The sequence below is a fragment of the Ursus arctos genome, unplaced genomic scaffold, assembly GCF_023065955.2.
Source record: "Ursus arctos isolate Adak ecotype North America unplaced genomic scaffold, UrsArc2.0 scaffold_2, whole genome shotgun sequence".
Taxonomy (NCBI): Eukaryota; Metazoa; Chordata; class Mammalia; order Carnivora; family Ursidae; genus Ursus; species Ursus arctos.
Genome location: NW_026622874.1, coordinates 75,617,639 through 75,631,480, shown reverse-complemented (window position 1 = coordinate 75,631,480; position 13,842 = coordinate 75,617,639). Strand labels below are relative to the sequence as shown.

General features: G+C 44.4%; 1 protein-coding gene across 3 annotated transcripts in view; it reads left to right on the top strand.

The window, feature by feature from the left end:
- The window catches only part of CPPED1 (calcineurin like phosphoesterase domain containing 1), a 200,549-nt gene that overhangs the window by 88,056 nt on the left and 98,651 nt on the right, over nt 1–13,842 (top strand). The window contains exon 4 of one of the 3 annotated variants that reach the window (XM_026520301.4): nt 11,221–13,453. The exons of the other annotated variants lie outside the window; for them this stretch is intronic. Within the exon in view, the coding sequence (XP_026376086.1) occupies nt 11,221–11,450 (230 nt within the window). The 3' untranslated portion in view covers nt 11,451–13,453. Of the gene's footprint in view, nt 1–11,220; nt 13,454–13,842 lie in introns of those variants that run through there. 3 annotated transcript variants of the gene reach the window in all.

The following is a 13,842-nucleotide window of genomic DNA, read 5'->3' as shown; positions in this document are numbered from 1 at the left end:
AAAGACGTTGCCTGGGCCAGGAAGGAGGGAGGGAATGACTCCCAAGAAACACGAGGAAACTTTTGAGAGTGGTGGGATATCTTCATGATCTTGATCTTCGTGATGGTGTCCAGGTGTGGACATGTGTTAAAATTGATCAACTGTATGAAGTTTACGGTTCTTCAGTTGTACTTGACGCTGTACCAAAAAAGCGGAGGTATTCTCTGACCCAGCAGTTGAGCTTCCTTGTAAAATACGAAAAGTGTTGATCCCAAAGCCGCCGTCTTTGTTTGTACATGTGGTGTGGTTATTTTTGCTCTGCAAAAGGGCTTTGTGTTTGTCATGTGATAGTAATAATTCAGTGCTTCTGTTAAAGAAATATCCAGTGATGTAATCATTGGTATTATAATGGCTTTCATTCATTAGGAGCCTACTGTGTGCCAGCCATAGTATAGCTGTTTCTCATAGCAGCAGCCTCACAGGGTAGCTGTGATTACCTCCATTGTTCAGATAATGAAACTAAGGCCATTCAGTTAGAGCCAACGCTGGGATTAGATTTCCACATCTGTCCCACGCCAGAATGGCTCTACTCAGTATGGTAGCCACAAGTGGCTGGTCCAAATTGAGATCAGCTCTAAGTATAAAATGCATACTGGATTTTCCAGAGTTGGTGTGAAAATAATGTAAAATTGGTAATATTTCATGTATTGATTATATGTTGAAATAATATCTTGAATATTGGGTTAAAACACATAACTAAAATTAATTTCACCTCTTACTGTTTACTCATTTAAAGACAGCTACTAGAAAATTTAAAATTACACAAGAGGCTCACAATTATGTTTCTCTTGAGCAGGACCACTTCAGATCCTTTTCCACTGCGCATTGTCTGTATAAAGGACAACTAGAATGTTAATTCAGCAGCATAGATTTATATTTATTGAGCGTAAACTGTATGTTGGTTGAATTTTATAATCTCTCTAATAGCCCAGTAGACATTTAATTTGAAGCAAAAATTGTCAGCACACAATTTTTTTAATATTTTAGATCTGAGTTACTTTTTTAGTGGAAGGATGTGGACACTCTTAGTTTCGAGTAAATATAGAAGTCTCTTTCTGACCATTACTACAAATGCTCTGAAGTATTATATAATTGGGTAATTGTTTATAGAATAATTTTGTGTTCATTAAACCAGTGTTCTCTGTTGGGCAAATGCACTTGTCTTCCCTGGTCAGAATGGCATTCATAGTTTTACAACTACAAATTACTGTTTTCTTTGTTGTCTTCTTTATTTGTGAGAAGTACAGAAAGAAAATTCTACTTTTTGAAGGATTGAGAAATTGTGGCTGAACTGTGATTACCCAAATGTATTTTTTTTTTAAAGATGATAGGCTTTTTTTTCCTCCCCATTACTGGGGCTGGCCCTCCTCTCATTTTTGTTAATAAAGTTTTATTGGATCACAGCCATGCCCACATGTTTACATAACTGTGAATGGTGGCTCCTCCCATGCTATGAAGGAAGGCAGAGTTGAGCAGTTCCACAGAGATTGCATGGCCTTAAAATATTTACTTTCTGACCCTGTACAGAAAATGTTTGTAGACCCCAGGTCAATTAAGTTAATGGGAATTTGGGGATGGGAAGGTTTGGATTCATGAAAGGCTGGAACTGGGGGTGATGGGGTGCTTTGATGCTCTCACCACGAGGAGGAGGATGCAGGCTTGGACTTGGCACCTCACTCATCTCCATTCCAGCCAGTGGTCAGTCCGGCCCCCAGCTTTGCCACCCCTGCCCTCCAGCTGAGCCAGACTCTGATCTGGAATCCTGGTACCACCATGCACTCCCCTGGAAAACTCGCGGAAGAATTTCTCCCACGTCACGCGTCTGGTGAGGATTCAGAAGCACAGAGAAGGAATGGGGGTGCCCATGGGTGGTGGTGGGTCAACAGCAGCCGTGTGGTGGTTACGTAGTTCCTGCCTCCTCAACACCCCTGACCCACCTGGCCTGTCTCTCGGGTGTGCTTTCTTTCCCTCCACTTGGCAGGTGTTTGGTTAAGAGCGCCGACTCTGGGGCCAGACCCCTGGGCTCTGATCGCAGCCCTGCCAGGGACAGGCCGAGCGGGGCAAGCACGGAATATGTCTACGTCTGTTTTCTTTATCTGCCAAACTGGGATAATAACTGTGCCTTCTTCGTGGGGAAATTGTGGGGCTCACACGATTTAAAAACATGTGAAGTTCTCTTCAGAACAATGTCCTGTAGTGAGCACTCCATAAATATCACTTATTATCATTATTATTACCGCAAGAATCATTATCCTACTTCAAGTGCCAGCGTAGATACGAACAAAGAACCGACAGAAGTGGAGAGTATGACTTAGGTCAAAGCCACCCCCTCCAGGAAGGCTTCTTACTGGGCCTGTAGTGCCGTGATCCTTGGAACCTCATACCTCTAAGTAATGGGTGAAGAGCATCTGCTTCTAAGTCAGCCTGGTCCTGGCTGTGTGACCCCAGACACGTCCCTTAACCTCTCTGGCAACTCAAAACCCTAACCCAATAGTAAAGAATCTCTTACGTAACAAGTCAGGTGGGCTGTACCCCGATCTTGGATTAGCAGCTGCAGGGGCCGCTGTCTCAGGGCCCTCGGCGACCTGTTGATGAAATTCTTTACCTGCAGCAAGGATCATTTGTACCTGTTTTCTGTCTGTTCACACCAAATTTTTTTTCCTTTTTTTTTTTTTTTTTTTTTTAGTGAGTCACTTTTTTTCCTTACCACTGAGGCAGAATTGAGTGACTAATGATTTACAACAGTTTTCACTGTCACAGCTGACAATGTAAAGATGTGTGCCATTGTCATAAATGTATAGTCAGGATAAAAACAAAAGCGGTCCTGAAAATTCAAATTTGTTTGCACTTTCCAGGCTTAAGTAACACGAACGCATTAAGGAAGCCAGTTTTTAATATTAAAATTATCCTGGGGGACATCCCGTGTTCTGACTGATTTGAGGCAAGCTTCCAGTATTAGAATATTAAATTATATGGAGATCGCATTCCCATCCTCTGATTTATTTGAAATGAATTTGAATCACGACAGCTTAAAAATAGCTTTTATAGTGTCTTTATGACATAATACCATGGAGAAATAAACACGGAGCTCACACCACAGAAGCTGTCTTCTGTTGACGTGCAGGGGGCTGTCTTTTGTTTGGGAATTCTTCTGGCGGTAATTTAAGAAGATGCTTGTCATCTCCTTACAGCAGTTCATAATTCAGAAACAATCTATACGTAATACTCAATTAAGGAACCACAGAGGCATGTCGGCCCCAGATGACTAATGAACAGCCAGAATGGAAATCCTGCACAACTCTTGAAAACACTGCTAAAATCAATCCCCCCGTCAGGGAAACCATGATTTATTAATGCATTCCTTACCTGCCTTGAGTTGCGAATCAATGTGTCCCCATCAAAAGCTAATAGAAAGCAGAGATGGGTCCTCGTGGCCTGTTGGCATAAAAGGGGCAGAATTGGAACTCAGGCGGGAGACTGCTTTGCCGGGCAAGCACGTGGTGTCTGTGTCCCACTTCAGCAGTGAGCTGCGGGCCCCGCCCGGGAGGAGCCCCAGGCGTTGATGAGCACCTGCTAGGTGCTGGGTGCTTGCCACCGGTTCCGTGCTCTTCTTCAGACCTCTCTGCCATCCATGAGACAGGTGTTAATCCTTATTCACGTCACAAGGGAGGCAGTGGAGGCCTCCAAAAGGCAGCGGCCTGCCCAAGGTCCCCAAAGAACAGAACCACAGTCTGCAAGGCCAATTCAGCACTTGGGCTCTGACGTGAGTTTTCCAGCTGGAGAACTTTGTTTCTTCTCCCGGCCTCAGTTTTCTCATCTGTAAAAAGGAGGTGATTCGTTCGAGCCTCTGTTGGGAGGATTCAGCAAGATGATGCTTGGAAAGTCCTTAGGGTCCTGCTGCTGTCCTCCTTCCAAGCCATCCTCATTCTACTCTGCCTCAATACTGCCTTTACTCGAGGGAGGAGTATAATCGGGATTGAGAACTGCTGGACTTCCCAGGAGGTGGGAAATAGAAACTCCCACTATCAGCCACCAGGCTGCTTCTGGCTCTGGTTCCAGGCCGGGAAGAGGCTCTCTCACATACCTCCTCCAGTCTCATCCCTTGTGTTTCAGTTTTCACTGGGCCTGCCAGGAATGGCCCAGAGCCCTGAACTCTGCACCAGAACCCGGCAGAGTGGAGAGTGATTCGTACCCTCCTCCGTTTGACACAGACTGCAGCCTCCTGCCCGACCGTCCCTTTGTACACTTACTCCGTGGCCTTTCCACGGTGTCTTATTCAAGACTCCAAGATCTGAAGTTCCTGATGTAATGGTGGGGGTGGGGAGCTCTCCAGCCAGAGGGGAGGCTATCCTAAACACAGTGGCCCTGCTCACTGACAGTCTCTTTGATCTTTATTGCTCGTCCTCTTAGGTATCCCTGCTAATACCACAATCCTCATCCGGCCACATTTGCTGTGACTTGGGACATTAACAATAAACGGTGAGCCCTGAGGGGTTTGCGGTGGGAAGAGGGATAGCACACATACCGCAGACCAGCACAGCTGTCCAGAGTCCGCTGAGATCTGCTGGGAAAGTTCTGCAGGTCACTCGAACAGCCCCATTAATGCTCCTGTCTCTGTGGACGCCAATAAACATGGCGTGAAACTTGAACATAAATGAGTTTTTACAGCTAATTACAGCTAATGTGATCCATTTTCAAAATTGCCAAACGTTCCTTCCAGAATATTAGTTTGCAACTATGAATTAGGCATAAAGAGCCAAATTCCATGCACATAATCTAGTACACAACAAAATAATAACAACACTAAGTGGCTTCTGTCTGGCCATGAGGAACTCCCCGAGGCCGGTCTAACGGCACAGGCTCCCATTGGGCCTCCAGCGGCGCAGGCCATGAAGCTTTGAAACCCCAGGAAGGCTGTGGAGGAAGCAGTCACTTCCACGGTCCTCCGGTCTGTGTGGTCAGGACTGTTCCATCCCCAGTTGTGGCGAGGACCACAGTATGAAAGAGTAGAAAGTGACGCCCCCTCGCTAATCCCAGCCCTCCACCCTCCCCATGAAATCACCAGTGTGAGCAGTGGGATTGTATCCCAGTGCAGCTAGGGGCTCCAAACACACGTGCACACACCCTCTTAGGCACATGCTGTCTCTGTTTTACAAAACCAGGATCCCACAGTACTTTAACATCTTGTTCATACTTAATAATATATTTGGTGCCTTTCAATGCCAGCACATGTAAATCTACCTCTTTTCAAAAATACACCTGCTTTAATTTATCCAGTCCTCCCATAAATGAACATCAGAATCAGTGCCTCAGTGGACACTGGAGTGCGCATTTATGCCCCCAGATGCAACACACCTACGTCTGTGGATTCTTCTCTGGGTATTTCTGAAGGATACATTTCTACCAAAGTGGGGGTGGTGGGTCAAGGGGAACGCACAGTGAGATGTGAGAGCATAGCACCTCATTACGCCCTGAAATGAGTTATATCTGTTTATATCCTAATAACAGTAAATGGAAATAGCTGTTTCCCTCCACCCTTGGCTGCCCCACTTAGAGAAACCTGGGTGCCCTTGCTTCCCATCCCTGGGTGTGGACCTCAGCCAGCAGACGGCCACACCTGCCCGCACGTGTGTCCCGGCGCCTGCTGCGAGCCCTGGCAGCTGTAGTCACAATGCCCTGTTCAGAGTCTCCCAGAAGTAGCTGCCGTAAACATTTTGAACACCTTCCCTTCAGACCTTTTTGAATCTTTGTCAAATGCAAACAGTTCCATCACCACGAGGATCCCTCCTGCCGTCCTCCTATAGGCCAACCCGCGCCCGACCCCCTCGCCCGCTGTGCCTAACTCCTAGCAGCCATATCTGTAATTTCGTCATTTCACGAATGCTACATAAACGGAATCATACACAGTGGAAACTTCGGGGCTTGGCTTTTTGAAGGAGTGTAATTTCCTTGAAATCTACTCCAGTTGTGGTGTGTATGCATGGGTCGTTCCTTCTTGCTACTGAGTGGTATTCCGTGGCGTGTAGCCATAGACCCCGCGGAAGGATGTGCACGTTGCTTCCCATTCCTGGCTGTTACAAAGAAAGCTACAGTATACATCCACATACAGATACTTGAACATAAGTGTTCATTTCTCTGGAATAAACGTCCAAGAGTTCTGTTGCCGGGTCATACGGTAAATGCAAGTGCAGTTTTATAAGGAACTGCCAGGCTGTTTGCCAGCGTCTCTGTACCACTTCACCTTCCCACCAGCACTGCAGGAGCGATCCCGTTCCTCTGCACCAGACCCAGCATTTGCTGTTAGGAACATTTTAAAAATTTCGTGTTTGATTTTTTTTGTTTGTTGTAGTTATTCTGATTTTTCTTCCCCCGCCTCTTTGCTGATTGAAAGCTGCATATTCCATTTCGGTTCTTTTGGAAATTATCTGTATGGGTTTTTTAAATCAACTTTTAAATTTGAGAACAATTTCGAATCTACGTAAAAATTACAAAGATAGTACAGAGACTTCCCTTACACCCTGCCCCTAGATTCCCCTGTTATTAGTATCTTACACTAGTATGGTACGTTTGCTACCATTAATGAACTGATATTGATACACTTTCAGCAATGAAAGTCCATAATCAGGTTCCCGTACCTTTTACCTAATGTCTTCTTTCCGCTCCCAGATCCCATCTAGCATAGCACACCTCACTTAGGCATCACACCTCCTTCGTCTCCTCTGCGATCTGACAGTTTCTCAGAATCCCCTTGTTTTGATGACCTTGACAGTTTCGAGAAGTACTGGTCAGGTATTCTGCAGAATGTCTCTCTATGGGGATGGGTCTGATGGTGGTCTCATTCTGGAGTCCTGGGTTTCGGGGAGGAGGACCACACAGGTGTAAAGTGCCGTTTGCATACAGTCATCAAGGTGCATCAGAGGTGCATACTAGCAACCTGCCTTCCCATCCCTGGTGATATTTGGCCTGTGTCTCCACTGTAAAGTTACTCTTGGAAGGAAGTCCATATGCACAGTCCACACCTTCGAGGTGGGGAGTTATGCTCTACCTCCCTGAGGACGGAGTATCGATGTCAATTATTTGTTCTTCTATATGGGAGATTTTGTCTCTTTTTCCCACATTTACTTACTTATTTATATTACTTTGGGCTCATGGATTTATTTTTTATACTTTGGGTTATAGTTCACGAGTATATTTTGTTGCTTCCCTTGTTGACGTTTGGCTGTGGGAGCTCTTCCCGTTGATGCCTGTGTCCCTCTGACACACCCCCGTCGCACGAGTTTTTGAGCACTTCCTTCCTTTCTCGCCCAACAAGATGCTCCAGGCTCATCTCGTGTATTTCCTGCCTCAGCCCCACAGTCAGCCATTTCTCTGAGCACCCTTTATTGGAGAATGGTATTAGAAACCAAGACCTGGACACTAGGTGTGCTCATGGCCAGTATGTGCCCTTGTTTCTGGGCACTGACAGCTGACAGAGCAAGGGAGTATGTGTCGGTATACTAACTTGTGTCCGTACACATCTATACATGTTTCTCTGGGTCGTTATCTGTTTTTAACACAGTATTAAGGTAAACATGAGTTCATACCGATGTCTCCGCCTCTCATCACTGCCACACGGGTCATTCTGGCCTCCTCCCTTTCCCATACATTTTTTTTGCATTTTTTTATTGAGCTATATCATAAAATTTGCACTTTTCAAGTATAAAATTTGGTGGTTTTAATATATTCACAAGGATGTGCAGCCATCACCACTGTCTGATTCCACACCATTGCCATTCCACAAAGAAACACTGTGCCCATTAGCAGTCCTCCTGCTTTCCCCTGTGCCCCCTGTGCCAGCCCCTGCCAAACAGTAACCTTCTTTCCATCTCTGTGGATTTGCCTGTTCTGGACACTTTGTATAAATGGAATCATACAGTGTGAGGCCTTTAGCATCTGACTGCTTTCACTGAGCATGATGTCTTTGAGGTCAGTCCATGTTGGAGCATGTGTCAGTGCTCCTCCGTCCTTTTGACAGCTGGGTAATCTTCCGTCCTATGGAGCTGCCACATTTTGTTCATTCCTCAGTTTAGATGGACGTTTAGGTTCTTTCCACTCTTTTGGCTACTATGAATAGTGCTGTTGTGATCACGCACAAGTTTTTACATGGCTGTGTGTTTTCCTTTCTCTGAGTGGACACCTAGGAGTGGAACTGCTGGGTCACATGGTGGCTGTATGTTTAACATTTTAAGGAACTGCCCAAGTGTTTTCCAGAATGGCTGCACCATTTTACATTTCCACTAGCGCTCTACAAGGGTTTTAATGTCTCCGAATCCCTGTGAACACTTGTTATTTTCCATCTTTTTGATGATAGCCATCCTAGTGGATGTGAAATGAAATCTCATTATGGTTTTGATTTTCAATGCACTGATAATTAGTGACATCGAACATTTTTTCATATTTTTAATATTCATCTCTTCATATTCTCTGGATGTTAGATCTTTATCGGATAGATTATTTGCAAATATTCTCTCCCATTCTACGGGTTATCTTTTCATATTGTTGATGGTGTTCTTTGACGCACAGAAGTTTAAAATTTTGATGAAGTACATTTTGCCTACTTTTAATTTGGTTGCATGTGCCCAAACATTTTTAAGAAGCATGTTAATTATGCATTTTTTCTAGCAAAATATAATTATTTTCATCTTCCTTCCAAATATGACAATAGCTTTTATGTGGTTTAATTATCCATTGAGTTTCCCATCCTGACATTCTTGAGCTTCAGTTTTACTTTTACGTTAAAAAAAATAATAATGGCTCTCAAAGAAAATCAGTAGTTAATTGAATTTACCAAAATATTTTTATCAGTGTTAGCTCGTCACTGTTTTTTAATATTTCATCCCTTCCTTGCTGAAGTGTATCGCCTAATAATTCTTTCAGTGAAGGTTTGGGAGTGGTAGACTGTTTGTCTTCATATGCCCCAGAATGTATTTCTTTTGCCCCTTGACTTGAATGATGGTTTAGCTGGGTATAAAATTTGAGGTTCATAGTTGCTTGCCCTCAGCGCTGGAAGGCATTACTCTTTGATTCTGTTATTGTTGGGGTGTCTGCTGTTGAATTGTCACTCCTTTATTATATTTTTGCCACAATATCTTTTTAGGGTTTTTTTGTTGGATGCTCCACAGTATCGCCATGATATGTATCCGTACGAATTGATCTTTGTTTATTCTGCTTAGAATATTGTATCTCAAGACCCATATATTCCTTCATTTGGAAAATGGCCAGCAGTTGTTTCTTCAAGTTATTCTTAGTATTATTTCCTCCTTTCTCCTGTTGCACTGTCTCTTAAGCATCCATTGATACCTCTTAATCCATTCTTTGGGCTCTTTGAACTGCGTGTTCTGATTGCTTGTGTCTGAGTCTCTGTGTTGTCTTTTGGTTGGTTCAGGGCCTCCATTCCGTCCTTTAATTCGCTGCTTTCCTCTCTGATTAGTGTCCAGTTTAGAATTCATCCCATTTATTGAGAGTTGTCTTTGTGTTCTGTTTTAATGGCTATCTTTAATGGCCACTGTCTCTAAGCTTTCATTACCAGTTATTCTCGTTGAATTCATGCCTATTTTGTTTCATAACATCTGCTTCTTTTTTATAGATATCAGTCTTTATTAAGCACTTTTTGATGCCCTAAACATATTCATTTTAAATATTTTCAGGCAGTTTTATATCATTCATTTTACCTGGAATGAATTCATATTCCTGATTGAGGAGTCTGTAGACTGTCTTAGGTAGCGTGAGATTTCTTCACAGGTGATGGGATTTTTGTTTTTTTTTTCAGATTCAATTTGGTAAGAGGTAATTTCAGCTTTGGTTTTTGCTTCACTTTCTTTCTTGAATAGCTTCTCCTTGTCTGGTGATTTGGGTCTCCTCCACCCCAGCCCCTGCCTAGGACCAGGTCTTACAGTAGAGCTTGAGGGCCCTTGCCCACAGTAACACTGAAAAAACATGTCTCATTTCCTAGGCTTGAGCCTCTGTCTGTCCTTCATTCCTAAACCCATAGATTGCTACAAGCCCTAGCCCAGTGCTGTGCTGGAAACAGCTCCGACTCAGTTCATGAAAACCAATTATTAAATTTTAAGGAATTTTGTGAGCTCCTTGTTAAACAATCATTACTAAAAATTAAATTCTGCAAACTCACCCATTAAATAAATCATATTAAAAAGCAAAGGTAATAAATACTCAAAACTGATTATTTTCTAATTATCTTGCTATGTGTTGCTATTACCGTGCTGGCAAGGTAGCCCACAGCTTCTGTGTCTGTGTGGTAGAAGCATTATATAATGATGTGCTACCAGGCATCTCTTCCCATGTCTGGGCAGTGACGTCACATTGATAATTTGAAATCAGCCACCATCCAAGCGTTCACCCCACGGAAATTAGTAAACATTACAAATTGGTTCTCTTTAATTTTCTGGAGTGCTGGTTAGAAACACCTGCACACCGTGCCCTAGCCCCAGGCAGCAGGCAGCGATGGTTTTCTGCACCCTCTTTCCATAAACAGAGGTTCCCACGCCAGCCCTCTTTCAAACGGGCCGGGCTTTATTTCCTCCTGTCACGGAAACTGCTTGCAGGCTCTGTTACCCTGCAGGAGCTTACCTCCCAGCAGTACCGTAACCCCGCTTATTATCTTTCTGCCTTGTTTCTCATCCATGGAGCTATTTGTTTTGATTTTGAGGCTACTTATGTCCTTTGGTTTTCTTTTTTAGATTTTATCCATCACGGCTCTTGAGCGTGGAGCGGAGGACGTACAGTAAATGTTGATCATGCTGTGCTATCTTGATTAGAGCTCCATAAACATTCTTTTTTGTAGACATTTAACTTCCATCATATGGCTGTTTATACAGGCCTCAAAATATTTCCTTCCACTTCCTGTATCTCTCCCAAAGTTAGTCACTTTATCTTCTCTCTTCTTGTTCCCTAGCACTTTTCTTGTACCACTGATGACAAGTGTGTTAATATGTTGCATCAATGAATTATCCTTGAGAGGATTCTGGATGTCACATATGCAGTCTTCTTGTTTATTATGCACTGAGTAGTATTATGCATTTAATTTCATAACATACTGTATTGCTCCCAGACGGAAGCCGTGAGCCCCCAAGTTCCCTAAATGGAAATCCTTGGCCCCCTAATGTCTTGTTCCCTCCCCCGCAGGTGTCACAGCTGTGTTCTCAGGCCACTACCACAGGAATGCGGGGGGCACCTACCAGAACCTCGACATGGTGGTGTCATCGGCCATCGGATGCCAGCTGGGCCAAGACACCCACGGGCTCCGAGTCGTGGTGGTCACCGCTGAGAAAATTGTTCATCGATACTACAGTTTGGATGAGCTGAGTGAGAAGGGGATAGAAGACGATCTCATGGGCCTGATGGAGGAAAAGTGACTGCCACTGACAGTCTGTTCACGGTTCACTTCCACTGGCTTTTTACTTTGCCAGAAACAGCAGCTACACACCACCCCCTGTTGAAATATAAAAGTATTCCAGGCAGCATTGCGGAATTATGTACTTTTGCATAAATCAGAGAGCTAGGTCCTATCCTCCTATCCTAAGTTATATTCAAAGTAGAGCTGCCCTCTCTTTAAACAAGAGGGGAGTGGGGGAAGCCTGAAAACAAAGGAATAAATGATATTAGAATCTCGCTGCGTCTTGTGTCTGAGTAAATTCTCCTAATGATGTGTTTCTCAGCTCTGCTTGGTGAAATCCATTGCTTCCCAGTCGCGTATGGTAAAAGTCTACCTGTCGACCTCCATCCCACCTTGATACCCAAGCGTGGTCTTTGATAATTCTGTGAACAAGCTGCGTTTGAGTGCATTAGATTGTGTTCACGACTCCCAAAATGCTAGACAGAATGAAGGTCGTCACCTTTCCTTCCTAACAAAAGAAATCATTGCATCCCATTAGCAGAGCTCCGTGGGCTTCTTTTTACAAGGAACCAAGCAGACAACATTTGCTCTTAAATTTTGAGACTTCTGGTATTGTCCACGATGCAGTCAGTACTAGTCAAAGTTGAATTTGCCTTCCGGGTGACGAGAAAAGCCTTCTTGGCACACAAATTGGCCATCTCTAAAAACCTCATCCCAGAGACTAGCACTGAAGCCCCAAAGCGCCACCTCTCAGGCCGCCCGCAGCACGGCTTGAGTTCGTTCACAGTCACACCCCGTGGTGCAGGAGCTCCGCAGACTGGCGTTCTTGTGGGATGGGAATGGCCCCCCATTTATGAGCCTGTTCGCCGTGTCTACTTTGTCAGAATAAGTGGAAATCGATGCAGAGTTCTGAAAGGCAACACAGCAGAAACTCTAGCGGGGCAAAAATGGTGCTTTTAGCCCTGTGACCTACGTTGGCGCCAACTTTGATGAAATGAATGGGGGGCGGTGTCCCTTGACAAAGGCGCGGGGGTGGTTTACCATCAGCATCGTTCTAATGTAAGCTCGTTGGCCACGGCTTCTCTGCAGCTGCTGACCGCTGCGCGATCGCGTCTGTCGCCGTGGCATTCCGTCCTGCCGGGAAAATTTCACGGTGCCGGGCGGTAGCTTTGCAGGCTGACCCAAACGACTGGTTACCAACGAACTGCAAAGTCCATTAAGTCCAAAGACTTTCTTGTTAAAAAGTTTTAGTCAATGTAGCAAGACCGTGAGAAATTAAATAGAGGGATAATTGGATATGTAAATTCATAAGGAACAAAAGACGAGAAGTTAATTATACTACAGACGGTGATGCACCGTAGCTCATTGTGTCATGGCACAAGAAAATTAGAATTTCTCAAAATTAGAATGCTCCCGTTTTAGTATTTTGCCGCAGTCTCGCTTGGTGTTCATTTTTCTCGACAACAGGTGTGGATTTAAGAGGTCAGGAACAGGAGTTGAGTAAAAGGTAATAAGCGACGCGTCTGAGGCGTGGGATGTGCTGACTTTCAGATCAGATGCCAGGATCGTAAATGCAGATGCGGGGCTGCCGGGGGCACAGGGAGGAGGAATCCCAGAGGGCCGACGGAGCCCTCTCTGTTGTATGACGTGTGCAGGGTGCTCAGTAGACTGCGGCACCTGGGTTGGGGGGAGGATATGGAGATAATTCGAAGTCATGGAAATGAAACTTCTAAGTCTCCTTCCCCACAAACCTAATATGTAAAGGAATTGATTCAAAACACAGCAAAGATATGCAAAGAATAGGGAACCCTTAAAATTCTCACCATTTTTAAAGTAACCAACAATATTCCCTAATGCTGATTGGTTCAAAAAGAAATGATTTTGTAGATGAACGTGTTTCGTTCTGATAATAGCTATTTACCAACGCATTCACTTATGATTGCTTTTTCTTTAAAAAAAAAAAAAGCACATTAAAGAATAAGTGCCTTATGTTGTGGAAAACAATAAAATCCTCCATGCTCATGAGTGCTATGGTGTTGAATGTTTATTATGTGCTAAGTAGATTTTAAGTGCTTTGACTCAGAGAGGTGGGGCCACTTGGCCAAGATCACAGCGCTCATCAGTGGGGAAGCAAGGATGGAGGTGCAGGCAGACCCAGCAGTCCAGCCCATGCTCCTTAACACGATCCTCTCTTTCCTAGAAAACATTTTTCATGGATGAGAGGTTTGTACCAGCTAAGCCTATGGCAATACTACAATATTTAGCACCTTTGATCACCTTTACTGGACAACAACCCAGTGTGAGCTGGAAGCCCTGGGACCTGATCCCAGGGTTTGCAAAGCCCAGATGCGCCTTCTCTGACTGCACCGGGTTCAGGGTGGCAAAGCCTGTCCAGATTGTTCGAGGCAAAG